Raw genomic sequence first — 21,054 nt, 5'->3', positions numbered from 1 at the left:
GACCTCTTTTCCTGGACTGAGAACCCCGATGAGCCCCTAGTGGAACTGCAGGCAGAGGGTTTTAGGAGAAAACTCTCAATACAATCTAATCTCAACACTCTTAATAAAGACTTTTGATATAGATTATCCTTGTAATCTTTACTTGAGAAATAGGCATAGGAGGTATTATTATGCCATTTTATAGGTGAAGAAACTGAGGCTTGGAGAGAGGCGGAGGGACCTGTCCAAGATGACAGGGCTGGGTGCCAGAGTCAAACTAGAAATCGGATTTGCTCAAGCCATTTCCACTGGGGAATTTGCTTTGCAAACCCCAGTACTTGGTTGAGCAAATAACCACATGCAAATGGCTGGATCCCTACACGAAACCACCTTTGCCCTTCATTCCCAGCCTGGGGGCCACTTGGGGTCTGAGCCTGGCCAGGCTGAGGGTCAGAGTAGCCTCCTCTGGGGTGGCTGGGACAGCCCCTGCCCTCTAAGGGCTCGCCTGCTCCCTCTACCCACAGACAGCAGGCTGCCCTTCCCTCACAGCCCGACACTAAGAAACACTTCCTGCCTGGAGTTCTCCCTGACTGTTCCAGATCCCTTTCTCAGAAAGACCTCAACACAATAATGACAGTAAGGAGGCTGCCATTTACCAACTGCCTACCTGGTGCCAGGCACACCGACACTCAAAGCCAGGTTCTCTCATCATCCCCATTTTATAATTGAAACTGAAGGTCAGAGAGGTGGAGTGACTTGGTCAAGGTCACACAGCAAGTAAGCAGAGCTGAGATTCCCGCTCTAATCTGCCTGACTCCAAAGTCCAGCTAATGGGTCCCTTAGCTGTTCAGGGGAAAGACAAGGCATCCTGACTGCAGGCTCGTGAATATGCCCTGTCTTAGGATACAATGGGCACAGCCCCGGGGTCTGGCACCCACTCATCCAGCAGCCTCAGGACCTGTCTGTCCCTCCCAGCTGTTGTCCACCAGGGAAAGCGTGAAGGGAACCCAGGAACTGGATATACCTGTCTTACCCATCTCAGTATCCCCAGCAGCCAGGCCCAGAGGTGACCAACAACATGAGTTGCATGACAGAATGAATAAATGAAGGAATGATAATCAAAATTCAAGACAACCACACACAATTCAACAGTTTACAAAGCTCTTCTGTCCCCACTGGCATTCTCCTCAGGAAGCAGGGAACAGTTTCATCCCCATTTTGCAGAGGGAAGCCCTTTGCTCCAGGCCACAAGGACGGGGAGACCGAAGGGAGCACCGCACTGCAATTGAGCATTGGCTCTCAGAGACTCAGTTCTCCTCATCTGTGAAATGGGGTGAGAAACAGGCTGCTCTGCGCATTCCTGCCCTGGCCCAGGACTGCCTACTACACCAGCTCTTCCTCGGAGTTCTCGGGGAGCTACCCTCTCCTCCTCCTCTTCAGCTCAATGCCAAGTTCAGGCTTCCCAAAAGCCCACCTTGGGCAGGGAGGTATGGGGAAGAAGGTGGCAGGCCTAGGGTCCCATGGCTGGGATAGAGCATCCTCTCTGCTGCTTGTCAGGCCCCTGGGAGGGCAGGGATGGCCCCTCACCCTGGCTGGACAAACAGGCCCACAGAAGGGAAGGGTCTGCTCTGGGCCACTTAATCTGATCCCCACGGTCTCTGCTTAATTTCTCCACGTCCTTCTCTGGCTGGGCGTAGTAATGTAATGATTCAGTCTGTGCCCCCGGCCCTGGCGTACACCTACTGTGTGTCAAATGCAGGGAAGGCGGGCAGGGGATGACCATTTGCCGAGCTCCTACTGGGTGTCAGGCCCACTGCTAGGTACACTTCAGGACTATCTCAGGGGAGCCTCCCAGCAAGCCTGTGGAGTGGGAATGCCCCTGTGCAACCCTGGGACCTGCACGACGTGGTGGGCCATCGCCAGAGGTGAGTGGGGAGGGTGAGGAGGGGGGGGAGGGTGAGGAGGGTGGGGAGGGCTGGGCTAAGCTGCTCAGACCTTGTCTTAAGGGAGGGGTTTTAAGCAGGAGACTGGGCAGGTGTGTGTTTAGGACAGGTGGACACGGCAGAAGGCCACGGCTTGAGCAGAGGCATGGATGTCTGGAAGCACGAGGCAGGTTCGGGTCCCTGAACCGCTACCTTCAGGCTCCAAAAAGAGAGCCAGAGAGGGGAGGTAGTGAGGGACCAGCCAGGCGGGGGCGTGCTGAATGCCTGCTGAGGGGCTGGGTCGGAATGCTGGTGGGGAGAAGGCGTCAGGAGGCTACAGAGCCAAGGGGACTGAGGTCAGAGGGAGCAGCAGTCTGCGGGGCCGAGCGCAGGGCAGGGATGGGGGCAGGGGCGGAGGAGCCAGGTGGGCTACGGCTGCGTGGTCCTGTGGGGACAGGCAGAGACATGCTGCTGGTTGCGCAGGATGTGCCAGCCCGTCTTCAAGCCCCAGAGAGAAGCCGAGACTGCTATGAGCCGTGAGACACACAGCCCTGACCCTTACAGCGGGGCGAGCACACCGCCATTTCGTTTTTCTTGCTCTGCAAGGTGAAGAAAGTTGCAGAGATGGATGAATGAAACACCTAGCGCTGCTTCTGTAAACAGTGGGCCCATCCACCATCCGCCCATCCAGTCGTTCTGGATACATCCTCTGGGCCACACTGGGCCCAGAGCTGGGGAACCCGAGGCATACGGGGGAGCCCTGCCACCCAGGAGCTCCGAGCTAAGTGGAGGAAGGAGCCATGTGACCTACAAGCTTCTGCAAAAAAAGAACTTTCGCCTGAGACCTGCTACATGCCACCAAGGACCTTCCAGCCTGACCCTTCCTGGCCTCATGCTGCCTGGACCCTCTGTGACGCTCTGTGCCGTGACCCCAGGCTCCTTATCTCAGTGCCTCCCAGAGCTCCCACCCACGGACCACGGTCCTCTGCCCCACCCACCTCATCCCTGGGTGGCCCATCCACTCTAGGACTTTAAATACTGGCCAAGCCCCAAGTCTCCACCCCCAGACCAGGCCTGTCCCCGGAGCTCAGGCCCACCTTCCAGCTACCTCCCTTTTGCTGTCTCGTGGGCTGCTCAGACTCAGCAAGCCTAAACTGGACTGGGTCTTCCCCTAAGATGTGCACCCCCTGGAGCCATTCCTGACTGTGAGCGGGAATCCCCATCTGCCCAGACGCTTCTGCCACAGACACACATGGATCCCCAACACGTCCCCACCCTTCCCTCCCAGCTCTGATCCACCACCAGCCAAATCCCCAGGACTGCGTTTCCAAATTCTCCCTCAAATCCACCCACTCCTCTCCACGAGTCCCAGCTACGATCACCTCACCTGGACCGTGGAACAGCCTGCTTTGTTTAAAGCCCAATGCACCTGGGTTCAAATCTTGGCTCCAACTCACCAGCTGTGTGATCTGGGGCAAATCACTTGCTCCTTCCCCTCTCCCCTCCCCCCCCCCCAGTAAGGGATGAGCAACCCAGAGCCAGGGACCTGACCCAGGATGGAAAAAAGGATCAGGGAGGACTTCCCAGTAGATGTCATACCTGCTTTGGGTCTTAAAGGATGAGTGGGAGTGAGCCAGGCAACAAAGGAGTGGGGAGCATTCCTGGCAGAAGCAGCAGCCTGAGCAAAGGCCCAGAGGTGAGAAGCAACACACCATGTGCGAGGAGCTAAGCGTTCTGGTGTGGACTGGGAAAGGGGACATGAGGCTGGAGCCAGCAGCCAGGGCCTGACCTAGAAAGCTGATGAAATCCTAAGCCTGGGGTCTGGACTTGAAGCAATGGGTGATGGGGCAGAATCTGTGGTTTAGAAAGACCCCTCCAACTGCTGAGTGTGGACGGGACCGGAAAGGCCAGGAGAGGAGGTGGGAGGACACCCATTAGGAGGCCCCTGGAGAATGGGATGGAGGAGAGAGGCAGGGAGGCGCTGAGCTGGGACACGGAGGAGAGTGACCAAGGAGGCCTGGCTATCCTGTTGGAGCTGGAGGCCAAGGAAACATGCAGCTCACTGCCCCCCCCACCACCATGTGGCCCAGGAGGACCTCAGGATCCCCACGCAGACAAACACGGTCACAGGAACATGCAGACAGCACCACACTCGGACACACATGACAGACACAGACCTGTGGTCCCAAACATGGACAGATGGGGACACAGAGCAGGAACCCACAGCCACCAGGACATGGAGTCACAGGTGGGCACTGTCGCAGGAGGGTGAGTGCACATGGCCTCCGGGACAGACCCAGAGGGAAGCAGTGAGGGCACGCAAGAAAGTTGGGATGAACACAATGCCTTAATCCCCCCCAAAGAACAAACCCCTCATTGAAAGATTTCAACCTGGAATCACAGGCTCCTTACCTAGAGTGTCCTTTCCCACTTGGTGAACTTCTACTCATCCTTCAAGACCCAGCTCAAGTGTTCCCTCTTCTACGGAGCTTTCCCTGAACCCCCAGTCAGTCACTTCCTCTGTGTTCCCAACAGCACCTTGTATATGGGAATAACAATAACAATAACAATAACAATAAAATGGCAGCTACCATTGATTTCAACACCTACTACGTGCCAGGCACTGTGCTGAGTATGTCATATGCATCATGTCACTGAGTCTTCCCGATGCCCCTGTGAGATGTGCAATTAACAGAAGAGGAAACTACAGCTCAGAGAGGTTGACCAACTTACCCAAAGTCACACAGCTAGCAAGTAATGGAGTTGGATGCCACCCAGATCTGGTCCAGCACTACAGGGCCGATCACACCCTGGTGTGGCTATCTGTTTCCCTGGGTGACTTCCCCGCCAGACTGTGAGCTCCTCAGAGTTATAACTAGTGCTCGTTCACCCGTTCACCTTTGCCATTCCAGCACCTAGCCCAACATGGTCTCAGAAACTCTCCGTAGAATGAAAAGATACAATAATATCCACTACCTTTTCTTGAGCACTTACAATGGGCCAGGAACTGTGTCGGGATTTTTACAGCCGTTATTTTACTGTTGCAATAGACCCATGAAACACATGAGGAAACTGAGGTCCAGAGAGGTTAAGTGACGTGCCTGAGGTCCCAGAGCCAAGTCTAGATTTGAATCCAGATCTGCCCATGACCCTTTCCCAGGACGATGGCCCCTGAGGCCAGCCTTGTAAGCTCCACAAAGGGCCACTGAGGAAGGTGGCAGGCCCTGGCACCTGGGGAGGTCTAGGTATAGACAAACCGACACAAAGACGACAGGCAGCCCAGGGCGGCATGTGACTAGCCTTGCCCACCGCAGGACAGCAGGGTGCGGTTCGGCAACTCTGTCCCACCCCCATCCCTAGACCATCCCACAGCCATTAAAAACTGAGATTTGCCCAGACCCCGTGGCCGCAGAGGAATGAGCTCCTAACGAAGCAAATGGGAGAGAGCAGGACCCAAAACTGTCCGGACACTATGATTACAAGGAGGCAAAAATAAAAACCTGCGTCAGAAAAAGCAAGCTGCAGGGAACCACACCCAGAGGGAGGGCTGGGAGAGGTGGCTGGAACCGATCTGGTTTTTGTCTTTGTTTCCCTGATTTCGATTCTCTGCAATGCCGTTCAGTTGCCTTTATAATGAAAACAATAAATTTATTCTCAAAGAAAAGACAGAAAATTGTTGGGAGCCCAAGGGCGGAGGGGAAGCAGATGGAGGGTCTCGGAGGCATGGAGGCGCAGGGGGAGGCCGGGGTCAGCTGATGGTGGGCACTCACCTGACTGCTGGCTTGCCAGGCCCCACATGGCCCCCTGTCCTCCAGGTGTGTGTGACCCGGCTAGGCGGCAGGGGATGTCAGCAAGGCGGCAGGGGATGTCCCAGCTACCTGGCAGACGGGACATTCACTGTGCACTTTGGAGCTGTTTGAGGGTGGGGAACCCTCTCCAGCACCTTCTCTGCCCTGGTCCAAGCCCGCGTTGGCTACTGCAAGAGTCCCTTCACTGGTTTCCCCGCCTCTACCAACAGCCCCCATTCCATTCTCCTACTGCAGTTGCCGTGAGATTTCTAAAATACAAAAGCAGATCATAATATTCACCTCCTTAGAACCTTCCATGGCTCCCTACTTCCCTCCAGACAAGGTCTGGACTCCTTGGGCCTTACATATCCGGCCCCCGCTGACCTCTTTGGCCTCAGCGATTGTTCCTGCCTTACACTCTGCCCAGCCAGCCAGAGAGCTCCCCCAGGGTTTCACTTCCTTTTTATTTCCTAACCTTCAGTCAGGCTGCCTCCTCTCCCTGGAACCCTCTGTCCTCCCCGCTTCACTGACTACCCCGAATTATCTTCAAGCGCCAGCTTATGGACCACTTTCCTCCTGAAAGCCCTCCAGGACAGCCCCCTTAGGCTGTGTTGGGTGCCTCTCCTCTGTTCCCTTTATGCCCTGCACGTGTCCATCATCAGAGCACATATCCCCCTATTTTCTGTCTGTTTTCTTGCCCATCTCTGCTGTCAGGCATGCTGTCAGGGCAGAGTCATGGCTGAGTAATTTGTCTTTTAAGGTCTGCACAGTACCTGATAAATGTTTGAATGAATGACTATATAAATGAATGAATGAATGCTCTAGATGGAAGGAACTTAAAGGGTCATGGCCTGGATAGAGGAAAGTCCTCTCCCTCACCCTGGCACCATACTGTCCGCCGGTGTCGCTCTGTTCCCTATTTCCTGTATCTAAACCCTATCTTCCTAAGTGAGCTGAGAAGGGGCTGTGTGTGCTCCGTAAAGATGAGCAGACCAAAAAGGATGTTAGCGGCTAACCAACACAGAAAACGGCTCTGCTTCGCTGGCAGTGAAAATTAAACAAGCTTCACTTCTTAAAACAGCAAAAAGAAAGAAGAAAATGATAATACCCAATGCTGGTGAGGGTAAGATGAAACTGGCACTGCTAGGCATTATTGGTGGGAGTGTAAACTGGAACAAACATTTTTTTTTCTTCAAGATTTTATTTTTAAGTAATCTCTCCACCCAATGTGGAGCTCGAACCCACAGCCCCGAGATCAAGAGTCACACGCTCCACCAACTGAGCCAGCCAGGTGCCCCACAATCATTTCTGAAAACAGTCTGGCAATAATGTGTCAAGAGCCCCCCAAAAATGTTCAGACTTCCTGGCCTAGTGATCCCATTCTTGGTCATCTGTCCCTAGAAAATAACCCGAATATAGACAAAGTTTTATGTACAAAGCTGTTTGCTTCAGTGGTTTGTTTTTTTACAATAATGAAAAACGGAAAGAGCCAAAATTTTAAATAGGAGGATGGCTCTGTAAGTCATGTTCACAGTGACATAGTCTGCAATCATTAATAGCCAATGTTTACTGGCATTGCCCTGACTCATTCAACACTCCTATCAACCTTACCAGGAACTGAGGCACGGACAGATTAGGTAACTCGCCCAAAGCCAAGCATGTACAATGTGAACCCAGAAAGTCAGGCTCCGAAGCCCATGCTTTCCACCTGACACTGGATCTGTTAGAAGGGAGGATTGGGGGGCGCCTGGGTGGCTCAGTCGTTAAGCGTCTGCCTTCAGCTCAGGTCATGATCCCAGGGTCCTGGGATCGAGCCCCGCATCGGGCTCCCTGCTCAGCAGGAACCCTGCTTCTCCCTCTCCCACTCCCCCTGCTTGTGTTCCCTCTCTCGCTGTGTTTCTCTCTGTCAAATAAATAAATAAAATCTTAAAAAAAAGAAGAAGGGAGGATTGGAACCACCCTGAAGTCATGTAGAAAATACTCATGATACAACAGTTGTCAGGCGGATGGGCTGGGGAAGATTTCTTAAATTGTATGTGTAGAGGGGGCAATGACATCTATATAAAAACCAGTTACTGAGAGGAGGGAAGGAAAAACCAGAAGGCTAACAGTGATGGTGCCTCAGGCTTGGGGTGAGGGCAGAAATGGTAGGTTTGAGTTTATCTCTTTTCCCTATTCTCTGACTTTTCTGCAGGGTAGTTACGTGACTTTCTTAAGGCATATTTTTCCTAAAACTAAAGGTTCAGCAAGCTTAGGCCAAGCAAGACAGCCCAACCCCTGCCCACAGCTCCAGTAGGATTCTGGCCTCAGGCCCTGCAGGTTCACTGGGAGGAGAGAAGGGCTCAGAGAGGCAGGGGGCTTGCTCAGTCCCACAATGAGCCCTCCAGCTCCACCCCAGGCCCTAGCCAGGAGCAGAGTCAAGAAGGGGCTCCCCATCCTATGTGGGGGCTTCAGAGGGGAGGACCAGGCCAAAGCCTGCCCAGGTCACTCACGCCTGCTTGAAATCTCTCTTGGGTTCCCATCACTTTTGGGGTACAGTTCCAAATCCCCAGCACAGCACCCAGAGGCCTTTGCCAGTGAGGCTCTGTGGGCCACATGCATCCCAGCAAGTACATCCCCACAGCCTCCCTCCCTCCAGCCTCCCTACACCCCATGCAGGTCCCCTAAAACAAGTTGTGCTTTCATGCCACCGTGCCTTTGCACAGGCTGTGCCCTTCCGTCTAGGGCCATCACCCCGCTGGAGCCCTGCCAGGTTCCCATCAACCACCAGTCAGCTCGGGTGTCACAGCCCTGGGGAAGCCTCCTTGCTCACCAGCTCTTCCACAGCTGTATTTGTGGCCTCTCCCCTGAACTCCCCCAGCTTCCTGGACCTCCTCCACCACAGCACTGACCCCACTCTGCTAGAATTGCCTGCTTCCTTGTCCACCCAGTCCCCCACATAGCTGTGAGCTCCCCGAGATCAGGGCTTGGGTCTGGTTCTTAGTTATAACCCCACACCCCGACTTGGCCCCACAGCTCACCCGGCTCTTCCTTCAGGTCTCCACTAAAGGGCAGGTTCTAACTCTCTCCCCAGCACGAAGTGGACTGCTCTGTCATCTACCCCCACGGCCCCCTGCTTTCTCTGCCACCTCTCTATCATATCACGCCTCCAGTTACTCCCTCCAGTCATGACCCACAAGCGCAGGGCCACCAATGCGGCCCCAGAGCCAAGTGCTGACCACATAGTAAGTGCTCAGATGCCTAGTTTGCGCCAGGTGCTCAAAAAATATTCACTGAGAGAAGGGCTGTCCCTGAGAGACAGAAGGGATCTGTCCACGTGGGCCTTACAGACTGAGAAGTTTGCCAGGAGAGCCAGAGGGTAGAGGGAGAGCATCCCCAGCAGAGGGGTGGCCTGTGCAAAGACATGGCAAACTGCTAGCTTCCTAGGGTAGCAGAGGGTTCTCAAACATGCTCCCTGCCCCAGGGTGACAACAAGCTGGTGTTGGGGCTCAGCTGAGCTATGGGGTAGGGGTGTTCCTGGGAAGATGAGCTCATCCCACTGAGGGGTGCACAAAGATTTCATGAAGGTGGGACTTACTAATGGGGGAAAGCGGAGAGGTCAAGAGATGCCAGGGAAGGGCAGGCCAGGCAGTAAAAAGTTCATGTGCAAAGGCCCAGTGGCAGGAAAGCACAAAGCATCACGTTTGGTCTGGTGTGGGTATAGTGCGGGAATTTGCAGAGGACGGAGGGAAAGGCGGTGGGGCAGTTCACAAAGGGCCAGAGTTCCAGGCTAAGGTGCTTGAATAAAAGGCCATGGGGGGCCATGGAAAGTCTCTGAGCAGGGGAAGGCCAGTCAAGGTTTTCAGTGGACAGGTCAAATGTGGTCAGAGGGATGTGCCTGGAAGTGACAGGCAGGAGATGGTCCAGGGGGAGAAGCTGAGGTTTCCCGTCTTCCCAGCTTGAGATCCCCACGTGCTCCAAGTCTGCCTCTCATTCCCTCTGCCCTCCATGTGTCCCTACTCCATGCGGCCCAGAGTGCCGAGCCCCAGCTGCTGGGCCCCACCCCATCCCCAAGACCAGGCCAGCCTCGGGAGCTTGCTCCTGGGAACTTCCTGTGAGGACCGAGGCTCCCGATGGTCCTGGATCCAATTAGGCTGGGTTTCCGCAGCCCCGCGGGGTTGGAAGGGCAGTTCTCATTGCGAGGGAGGGACTGATCGGAGAGAGCAGGGCTGCTATCTGTGCCCTGGTCAGTGGGAGCTGGGATGCTGCCCTTCCCCCTCTCTGTCCCTCCCTTTCCCCAGCACCAGCCACCCAGAAACACCACCCTCTCCGGGAGCCACAGGGCCCTCATTTAGAGAATGGGCCAGATTACCCTTCTCAGGCTGAGAGAATGTTCTGCAGGCTTTGAACACATGCCCTTCTCTACTTCCATCTCCTCTGGAGACCCCCAGCTCCCATCCTCACAGGGAAGTCCTTTTACCAGTGCGAAAGGACAAGAAGAAGAGGAACAGAGTACTTGGTCCATGCCAGGCACTGTTAGATACCTGACAAGCATTTCTCCCAGGCTCCTAATGACCCTGTGAGGTAGATCCTGTGAGCATTTCAAAATACAGCACACATTTGGAAAGAGGCTAAGAACATAAACAAACAGCTAATGACTTATGAAACACACATCCAGGCACCCAAGAAGCCCTTACCCCATGCCTCTTCTCCCAACCCCTAATGTCCCACCCTCCTGGCTTCTACCCTAATCTCTTCCTTGTTTGGAGTCAGGAATGAGGTTCAAGCCCAGTCACGGCACCTGGTGAGGGCAGAGGGAGCTCGAACCCACCGCCACCAGCTTGCTGTGTGAACTCTAGCAAGTCCATTTCCTCTCTGGGCTATAGCTCCCTCCTCTATACTTTTTTTTAAAGACAGGCTCCACGCCCAGCATGGAGCCCAAGGCGGGGCTTGAACTCAGGACCCTGAGATCAAGACCTGAGCTGAGACCAAGAGCCGGATGTTTAACCGACTGAGCCACCCGGGTGCCCCGCTCCTTCCCCTATAAAACAGTTGCAACTAGGGCGCCTGGGTGGCTCAGTGGGTTAATCGTCTGCCTTCGGCTCAGGTCATGATCCCAGGGTCCTGGGATCGAGCCCCACAATGGGCTCCCCTGAGCAGGGAGTCTGCTTCTCCCTCTCCCTCTGCCGCTCCCCTTGCTTGTGCTCACGTTCTTTCTGTCAAATAAATAAATAAAATCTTAGAAAAAAAAAAAAAACAACCAGAAACAAAGAATAGTTGCAGCTAAATCACAGCCTGGGTTCCTGGACCCTCTGAGGGACAAAGTGGCAAATCAGGGGTTAAAAAGTACAGTTTCTGTACCAGATACCAGGGTCAAAGCCCCAGCTCAGGCCCTTGGGATTGTTACCCAACTGAGGACAACAGTGTCCCCACAGCACTGTCGTTTGGATTAAATGAGTCAAGTCTTGAGAAGAGTGCCCAGTGCAGTAAACTCTGTAAGCCTTAGCTGTTGTTGTTCTGTTAGTAGGTTCTCTCAGGCATAAGGCAGCCCTTCCCAACATTCCAAAGACCCACATGGCAATCTGACCAACCAGGGAGGTTAACTGGGCTGGGGGTGGGGGGATGCAGTAGCCCCGGGAGGCATTCAGGACCCACAGGGGCTGCTCCACTGTGGGCTGGAGAGCCGAGTCTGGGATTAACTCCAAAAGGGAGAGCCGACTGCCGAACCCCGGCTCTGGCCTGGCCCCCAGGAGCTTTCTAGATGGGTCCTAGAGGTCTGGGGCTGGGAACCCCTGGCAGGTGGTCACAGTCTGTTCTTGTGCTGTGTGTACCTCAGGACCCCCAGGGGCAGGCAGCCTGTGGGGCAGGTCAGAAGAGCTGAGGCCCGGGGTGGAGGCCGGCAGACAGAGTGGGCCCTGAACAGGGCAAGTCAGCAAAGGGAGGGTTGGGCTGGTCAGAGAGAGGAGTGGGGAGGGCCTGGGGTGGACATGGGGGAGGGGTGAAAACAGGCCACAGAGGACCCACCACCGGCCCTGCCCGACCAGGCCTGCCTTCCCCTCCCCCTCCCCCCGGTCTTGGGGCTATCACCTTCTCCATGTTCCCTGATTTGCCGCCTCACAGCCTTTGCCCGGGCCGTACCCTCTGCCCAGAATGCCCTTCACCTGGAAAACGTCACAGTTCAGATGATCAGTTCCTCCAAGAAGCACCTCTGCCCTACATACACCACGATCGTCACTCGTTATAGTAAACTTAACACCAAGAAGCTATATGGAAGCCCTCGTCATAGAGAAATACCTCTTTCCTAGCACTGACCAAAATCTGTATAATCAGTCATCAGTCGTGTGGTCTTCTGTAGAATATCTGTCTCCCCGAAGAGGGTAGGGGCTACATCAACTTTCCTCACCTCTATCTGCAACCCAGAGCACGCGGTCTGGTATATAGTAAATGCTCCAGAAATACCATGGAATGCAGGCGGGCTCCACCATCACAAGCTGGCCCGGGCAGGGTGTGGACACACACGCGAGTGCAAGGGCGGACGCAAGGGATCACGCCTGAGGCCCAGGATGGGAGGCTGTGTGCTCATGGGAGGAAATGAATGTGTGCGTGCAAGGTGAACCTCAGTGTAAGGCACGCACGTGCACAAGTATGGCTGCGTGCAGATGATAAAGCTGGTGTGTATCATGAGTGTGCACGGATGCGAGCACACTAAGGTATGTGTGGCCTTGGACAAACCCTAATCCTCTCCCTGCCTGCTTTATTCTCCCAGTGGATAAAGCAAGGTTTGCCTACATAATCCGTGAGCTCTACCTCTCTCCAACGAGGGCATGACTTTAGATCTCAAATGGTTCTCCAGGAATTGGGTACATAAACACCATCAGAGACAGACTTTCTTGGGGCTCCAAGAGAGAACTGTCCTCTTTCCCCGAGTGCTCCAATACCCTGAGTGAGCGCCCAGCACAGTGCTCCGGGGACAGGAGGAGCGCAGGATGCGTGCCCTGGACACACGCATTCGCTGACTGACTCCGACGTTCAGCACCATGCACAGCCCAGTGGGGAGAAAAAGGCTACCGAAGCCGTGAAACCACAAGGTCAAAAGCACCGGGAATCCCTAACACTAACATCGCTCCCTAAATGTTATTCACAGGGGAAGTGCAGCACTTTACACTTTGTAAAGAAAATCTTTCCGGCAATGACAACTGTCTGACAAGAAGACAGTTGGAGGCCCAGTGAGGAGGGAACTCCCCACCACTCTGGCTGAGATCAGAGGTCCTTTTGTCAAGGGTGTGGGAAGGGGATTCCTGCTCTGCGCAGGAGTCGGCTGAGGTTGGGCTTCCCCTCCACAGCTATGGGATTCTAAGGAGGAGTCCCAGAGTGCTGGGTTCAAATCCTGCAATGCCCCTGACAACTCTGTGGACTCAGGCAAGTTACCTAATCTCTCTGTGCCTCCATTTCCTCATCTGTAAAATGGGGGGGAGGGTGGGGTGATAACAATGAGAATGCAATACGTTAACGTTTATAAAGTCTTTTGGAACATGGCCTGACACAAAGTACTCTGTGCTGCTAAATAAGTAAGGCAGAGCGGGTCCCTATTGTAAGGTTATAAATCCCAGATCAGATCACACGAAGACTCCAAGTGTCAAAGGTCCTGAGGTGGAAAGCTCCTCAGATGCTATGGTTCTGAGATTGGAAGAGACTGCGATTCTTAGATGCCATGATTTAATCATCTTATTATTTCCTAACGACAGCCCACAGCCTCCCAGGGAAGGAGAGGACAGAGCTCAGGGGCCCTTCATCTCCCAGGTGCTGCCCCATAGCCAGGGTCAGCGCCACCCCTGGGTTCCCCGGCATTTCCTCGCCTCCACTAAAGCCCCCACCGTGCCGTGCTGGAACCACCTGCCCACTTGTCCACATGGGGTGGAGGCAGGTTCAGCAGTGTAGATAGGCAAGAAGTGCAAATAAACAAATCAATGAGAAAGCTTCAGGTACTGATAAGAGCAGCAAGAGAAACTGGACAGGGCACTGACATGAGAGTGTCGGGACAGTGGGAAGCTATCCCAAGGCAAGTGGTCAGGGAAGGCCCTCGGTGGAGGCGACCTCTGAGTGGCAACTGATGAAACAAGAAGGTGCTGGCCATGCACACATCTGGGGAAGAGTGTTCCAGGTGGAAGATATGCAAAGGCCCTGCCAACAATCTGGACATTCAAGGTGCAGAGAAAGCAGCTGCTGTGGTTGGAGGTGGTGAGCCTGGGGGCTGGGCAGGGGAGCAGAGGGGTGGGCAGGCCCAGCCAGACCGTGAAGGGCATCCATAGACTCCGCAAAGGACTTTGGATTTTTGTTCCTCGAAATGCCCTGGAAACATCTGAAGAATTTCAGCAGGGGAATGACAAGCCCGGGCAGGGCTTTCAGGGTCCCCAGATTACTTGGCTCATCCTGAAAACAACATGATGGTTTTCAAAACTCAAGGTGGGGCCTACGGTGGTGATCAACAATCCCTATCATTCAGTTGGTGTATTCTGAGCTCCTACCACATGCCTGGCCAGGGCTCAGATACATCCCACATACTCTCGTTATCACCCCCCACACCGAGAGATTCACAGTATACCCATTTTAAAGATCAAGAAACTGAGGTTCAAAAAGGGGAAGAGTGTGCCGAAAGTGACACAAGCCATGTACCACCCAGCGCAAACTGTAAAGTCTGATCCACAAATGGGACTTGGTCCCAGGACCCGAATCCACCATCATGACAGTCTGTGGAACTAACTCTTCTGGTATTTTCAAACCAAGAGACCTCCCCCATGACACATGTTAGGTGCCCACAAATACTGCCCTGGCTGTGCTCCCCCCACCTGCAGTCTTCTTCCCTGCTGGCTTCAGAGCCCGGGAGGACTGTCCTTGTACCTCACATGGCTGTCCAGCCTGTGCTGGGTGAGCTGGAGACCAGATGGATGGAAGGACAGAAGGATGGACTACTGAAATGGCTAACCACTAAACTAACAAGTGGACAATGAAAAGAATAAAGGAATGATCTAGAAAACCAATGAATGAATAAACTGATGGCTAGTGGAAGGAAGGAAGGAAGGAAGGAGGGAGGGAGGGAGGGAGGGAAGAAGGGAGGGAGGAAGGACAGGAGGGAGGGAGGAAGGACAGGAGGGAGGGAGGAAGGGAGGGAGAGAGGAAGGACGGACTCTGCTTTAGAGAGAGGCAGGGCAAGGAAGTGTCTGCCCAGAGAAGGATGGGCCAGGCTGGCTTTAGACCCAGTCCACACGTCACCCCCACACCGGTTTCCTCTCCACCTGGGGCCATCTTGCCTCCATATCCCAAGCCCCTGGGACACCCTGTCTCTGTGAGCGGCCGGCTACTGTAGCACCCACTACCCATCACCAATCACCAGCAGCAGCAATCACTGCCGCCCAGGGCCCAGTGGAGCTTAGCGGAGGGTGGAGTGGGTCACTCTCCCTCTGAGTTTCTTATAGAGGAAGGGAGACAGGAGCCCAGGGCTCTGGTCCTAGCTGGGACCCAAATTGCTGGGTGACTTCAAGCCAGTGGCTTCCCCTCTCTGAGCCCAGATAACCTCTCAGGGCCTTTTCAGTTCTGACATTCTGTAGGGTTGGGGACTCTAGATTTTTACACAGTCCCTGGGTCAGCAGAAGAATTTGAGAGACTAAACACCAGAAGGAGGGGAAAAGCCCTATCTACAAGCACCAAAGCCCACCTAGAAAAAGACCTGGACAAGGAGTTTGGAGGCTTGTGTTTAAGTCCTCCTCTGCCACTGCTCAACCTCTCCAAACCTCAGTTTCCTAAATTTTGAAATGGGGTTAAATATCCCCACCTCAACAATTTCACCCCAAGGAAGTTTCTGGGGGAGCCTGATGTGATAATAACCACGCACTCCACTGTGCAACCTGCAAAGTTCCATTCACAAGGAAGGATTATGCTGGCCCGGGGCGGGGGGGGGCGGGAAGTGAAGGGGGCATGCTGTCCCATTCCAGTTTTGTCCAGATTGACTCTTCCAGGAGTCAGGGCCTGCACAGAGAACAGTGGAGAGAGCCCAGAAGTGGAAGCCTGAACATCAGGGTCCCTATCTTAGCTCTCCTTCTAACTGGCAGTGCGACTTTGGGCAAATCACTCCCCCGCTCTGGACCACAGTTTCTCCATCTGAAAAATACCTAGCTTGGTACCCTCTGGCCCAGGCATGCCAAGTTCTGCAACCCTGAACCCCTAAACCCCAGCCTTCGATCCCTAACTCTGCTCTCAGGAAGCTCACATTGTCCTGTGGAGCCAGGATACAAACCAGGAGTGAGACTAGAGGGGTCTCCCCTCCAGGAGATGCTGGGACAGGGGCTAGAAGGGTTCAGGGTCCTCCCAGGACAAACTTTCCCAAAGGGGTAAAGACCAGGCCCAACCTGCCTGATGCCTTGGACAGCGCCAGACCTTTGGGCCTGGTCTTGAGACCCTCCTGCCGCCTCCAAAGCCAGCAGGCTCTGACCTGTCCAGCAAGATACTTAAGTAACTTCACCGAAGTCCAAACTGCCTCCAACAGAGGAGGCTTCAGGGTGCGGGCAAGAGTAGCAGAAAAGGTTAGAAGGGCACCACCAGGGAGAGGCTCACACTAGCAAACGAGTGCCCCCCTCAACCAGGCAACCTCTCCTCCCCCTCCCCTCAGACAAGACCCACTGGGGCCCCTAGCCTACACCCTGACAAAAGCCCACCACCCAGGGGCATCTGCCACCAGATGCCACCTCCAGAGGCCAGGAGGCCCACCAGATCAAAGAAGGGGCTCTCCAACTGCCAACCGCCAAACACACACACTTGCCGGAGGGCTCCAGAAGCCACTCCAGCGCCCAGGGCATGATTCCCGCCTACAAGGGAGCCCCCCCACCCCCCTCCCCCGGCCACCCATAAAGGAGACGGCCCCCTCCTCCCCACACACACACACTGTTCCAGGGCAGGGCAGGGGAGAGCAAGATTATTTCCTCATGCCAGGGGTCTGAGCTGGAAACCATGGGCCCACTCAGAGCCCCTACTGCCAGCCCTCTCCCCCAAATCTGAGGATCTAGTTCCTTACAATGCCATTTTTATAGAGCCTTTTCCAAAAGACATTTCCTGGTCCCCCCAAGTCCCCATCGCCAACCCTCCACGTGCCCCCCGCAGCTCTGAGGAAACCGGCAGTTAACTTTTTCCCAAAAATCCTGCAAAGGCGGCCGGCTGGGGGGAGAAATGGGCCCCGAGATCCTTTCGCGGCATTTCACCGCCTTCCAAAAAAAAAAAGAAAAAGAAAAAAAGAAAAGAAAAAAAAAAAAGAGCTTAAAAAAAAAAGAAAACTTTCGGAGTTAACTTTAAATTCCCAGCCCTCCCCCCCAAATCGCCCAGCGGCTTCTTTTTTTTTTTTTTTTCTTTAAAGTGCAATTGCATTGTGTCTCACCTCCCCGAAAGGCTCGCGGCTCTCGCCAAAGAAAAGGAAAAAAAGCCAACCCTTCGGGTGCCCCCTCTGCTTCCAGCCGCCTCTCCCACATTCTCAGACAGTTTTATTAAAATTTTCAGACAAAAGAAAAACAAAAATGGCAGCCTGGCTTATTTTTAAAACAGGACAGGGACGCCATATTCTGCAGATCTGCAAAAAAGGGGAGAAATCCGGCACTGGCCGCTCCACCGGGCCGCCTGCAAAGTGCGCGAACCGCGCCGTTTGCAATCCGTTTATTTGCATTAAGCCCCATGAATCATTGTTTATCGGAGAATTGCAGCAGGTTTGAATAGCCCGGCTTAAGAAAACACACAGACACACACACACGCACACGCACACAGACACACACACACACACGCACACGCACACACTCGGAGAGCAGACCCAGACACGCCGCCGGAGACACTTCCTACCCGCGCGCCGCCGCCGCCGCCGCCGCTGCCGCCGCCGCTGCTGCTGCTCCGGGCCGGGCCCGAGGCGCAGGCAGCCCCGGGCCCTCGGAGCGCCCCGGCCCGCGCTGACAGCGCCCGCGCCCGGCCCGCGCCCCCGCCCGAAACTCGGCGCAACTTTCCCGCGGGCGGGCGCTCGGGCGGGCGCCCGCCGCCGCCGGGCCCGCTCCCCGCGCGCCCCGGGCCCGCACGGACCTGGCTGTGCTGGCGGCGGCTCCGGGACGCGGCCGCAGCCCCGCGCCCGGCGGCCCTTGCAGGGCCGGGCTGGGGCTCCGGCTCCGGCTCCGGGCTCCGGCTCGGGCTCCGGCTCGGTGCGGAGCCGCGCGCAAACCTTCCGGGTCGCCTGCTGTTCACTTCTGGGTTCTGCAAGCGCCGAGGCGGCGGCGGCGGCGGCGGCGGCGGCGGCGGCGGCGGCGGGAGGCTGGGTCTGCAGCGCCGCGCGGCCCCCCGTGCGCTCGGCGAGCCCCCGCGCCAGGCGCCCGGCTCCGGGGGTGGGGAGGGGGCCGCGTCGGGCCCCCGCCTCTCCGGCTGCGCAGCCCGTCCGGCCCCGGGGGCTCCCGCGAGTGGGCAGCGCCGGGCGCGGGCGACGGCGCGCGAGGGGAGGGGGCCGGGCGGGGGGCGGGGGCGGGCCGCGCGCTGGGGGCCCCGCTCGGGCCCCGGGGCCTCGTCTCGCGCTCGCCGCCGCCGCCGCCGCCGCCGCCGCCGCCTGGTAAAGTTGCGCCGCGCCCCCCACCCGCGCCGCGCCCGAGGCAGAGCCACAAAGGAACTCCTCGCCCCCCTCCGCCCGCCCGAGCCGCGCGGGGAGGGCACCGGCGCCGGGCCCTAGGCCAGCCCCTTCCCCAGCGCGGGGGCTCCCGGGGCCCCGGCGGCCGCGGCCATTGTCCCGCCCAGGCCGGGCCGCCGCTTCGCCGCCCCCTCCCCGCGGTGATGGCGGGCTGGGGACCCAGGTCCGGCGGGGCCAGGCTGCCCTTGGGGGGGGGAGGAGGTCTCCTGCGCAGACGGCAGGCAGGAGGGGACCCCCGGAATGGGTCCCCACACCTGGTAACCAACGACCGTGCTCAAAATCCCCGCTGAGATTTGTTGTTGTTGTTGTTAAGACGAGGACATGGAGATGGGGGCAGAAGTTTGTACTGGCCAGGCCACCCCTCCCTGTGTAGGCTCCGGCCGTCCCTGGCCCTAGGCCCGAGCCCCCAAAGGGTGGGGCCGCCTGAGGCTGTCAGCGGCTCTTCTCGCAGAGTCTTAACAGAGGTGGCACCGGCTGTCCCCCAGCTCCAGACCTCAGAGCCATCTGCGTGTGACTCCTCCTCCCGCCTCACCCTCCCCAGCCAATCAGTCACCAAGTCCTTCGGATTCGGCCTCCCGGGCTGTGTCAGCTTCCAAACTTCACTTCTACCTGAGGAGGCGTCCGGTCCCTGGGTCCTTTCACCGTCTCAGACTTCTGTGACACTCACTGCCACCCAGCCTCTAGGCCAGAAGAATCAAGGCTGGCTCTGCCCTCAGGGAGCTCCCAGTCCCCAGGGAAGGACAGACACACAGACACACACACACACACACACACAATCACCTGCCCGTGTTTGCTGGTCCTCCAGAAAGCATTCCAGCATTCCGCAGTTGGGTAAACAGTGATTGAGGACCTCGGATCCCACGCTGTGGTGATTGGCTGGAAACCCAGCTATGAACAAGTTGGACGAAGTTCCTGCCCCCATGGGGAGTCCAGTCTTGCACAGGACGTGGAGGCTGTGAGCCACTGGAAGACAGGGCCTACCTAGGCCACTGGTTTTCAGGCCCCAAGCACAGTGCCAGCACAGAGCGGGGCACAAAACATAGCGTGGCCGGAATTAGTTGGATTACAAAGCACAAGGAAGGGGCAGGGAGGGGAGCAGTGGGGAGGACACAGAGGAGGCCACTCTTTCTCAGGAGGTGGAGAAGGTCTTCTGAAATTAGATCTGGGGTGAGCCAGGTGAGGAAGAAGGGAGGACCTTCCCATTTCCACGAAGATGGGGGTGATAAAAGTATCAACCCACTGTGGAGAAGCTCAGGGAGATAATAATAAATGAGAAATCTCATGCAAAAGAATTCAAAATAATTTATGGAGATATTCAAGGAGGGGGAGCAAACTCTAGGCTCTTTAGGTATGGCTGTGCCTAATGACTTCCTTCCAGAGTGTACAGTATGGAAAGGGAGGGCGCAAAGAGTCACTTCACAGTGGGGATATCTGACAGCTACTACTTCAGCCGGGTGATCAAGGCTAACACCAGCAGTCACAAACCATGTTTTCAGTAGCTACCCTTGATACTAGTGATAAAAGTGGCACTTTAGGGGCACCTGGGTGGCTCAGTCATTGAGCGTCTGCCTTCGGCTCAGGTCATGGTCCCAGGGTCCTGGGATCAAGCCCCACGTCGGGCTCCCTGCTCAGCGGGAAGCCTGCTTCTCCCTCTCCCACTCTGCCTGCTTGTGTTCCCTCTCTCGCTGTGTCTCTCTCTGTCAAATAAATAAATAAAATCTTAAAAAAAAAAAAAAAGTGGCACTTTACCTCTATGGTCTTCCTCCCAATAACCTATAACACCAGTCTTGTCATGAGAAAAACATCAGACCAACTCAAATAGTGGAACAACCTAAAAAATGCTCAACTAATACTCCTCAAAACTGTCGAGGTCATCACAAAGTAAGTCTGAGAACCTGTTAAAGCCCAGAGGAGCCTAAAGAGACAGAACAGCTAAATGTACTGTGGTATCCTAGGTAGGATCTTGGGACAGAAAAAAAGACATTAGGTAAAAACTAAGGAAATCTTAATAAATTACAGATTTTAGTTAATAGTAATGTATTACTAAAAGTATTCATCAGTAATTATAACAAAATATAACAAATACACTAACTTAAGATGTTACCAATAGGGAAAACTGGGTGAGGGATATATGGGAATGCTCTGTAGTATCTGATCCATTTTTCTGTAAATCTAAAACTGTTCTAATAAAGTCTACTACTAAGAAAAAAAAATCCTAAAAAAGTATACTAACCCAGATCATTGCTGATGTTGTTGTACAATGAAATGATGCTTGACACAGCACCTAGCACATTCTAAGGGCCCAACAAATGTTATTTTGTTACTATTATCACCATCATTGTAATTACAGGCACTTGGAGTAGCACATGCAAAGGCACTGGAGTTTAGAGTGGAGAGGGTGATGGGAGACAGAATCCTGAAGGCTTTGATCCTGAAGCTGAGGTCTTTATAAGGGATTTATGGGCAGAGGGTACCATAATGTGGTCCATCTCTGCCTCACTAGCCTCCTGTCTAACCACCTGGAAAGCTATGCTACAGCCAACCAAAGTGGGCTGCCATCTTGGACCTGGCCATCTCCCTTCTAAGGGCTTCGAACAGGCTGTTTCCTCTGCCTGGGACCTTCAGTCCTTTTCTCCCCATCTCTGAAGTCTCTGGAGAACACCCACTTATCAAGACATGGCTCAAACATCAC

At 55.2% G+C, this 21,054-nt stretch overlaps 1 protein-coding gene across 4 annotated transcripts in view; it reads right to left on the bottom strand.

Moving 5' to 3' along the window:
• Positions 1–18,817, bottom strand: part of ZNF362 (zinc finger protein 362) — a 38,806-nt gene extending 19,989 nt beyond the window's left edge. Inside the window, exons 1-2 of one of the 4 annotated variants that reach the window (XM_081818029.1) lie at positions 17,774–17,945; positions 4,314–4,439 (exon numbers count right to left, since the gene is read on the bottom strand). In XM_081818029.1, the coding sequence (XP_081674155.1) occupies positions 4,314–4,351 (38 nt within the window). In that variant the 5' untranslated portion in view covers positions 4,352–4,439; positions 17,774–17,945. Of the gene's footprint in view, positions 1–4,313; positions 4,440–17,542; positions 17,650–17,773; positions 17,946–18,616 lie in introns of those variants that run through there. The other 3 variants (XM_081818031.1, XM_081818033.1, XM_081818032.1) reach the window with 3 other exon arrangements.
• Between the last annotated feature and the right edge of the window lie 2,237 nt (positions 18,818–21,054).

This window comes from Leptonychotes weddellii, chromosome 4 (assembly GCF_054177405.1).
Source record: "Leptonychotes weddellii isolate Sample4059 chromosome 4, ASM5417740v2, whole genome shotgun sequence".
NCBI lineage: Eukaryota > Metazoa > Chordata > Mammalia > Carnivora > Phocidae > Leptonychotes > Leptonychotes weddellii.
This window is presented reverse-complemented; position numbering and strand designations above follow the sequence as displayed.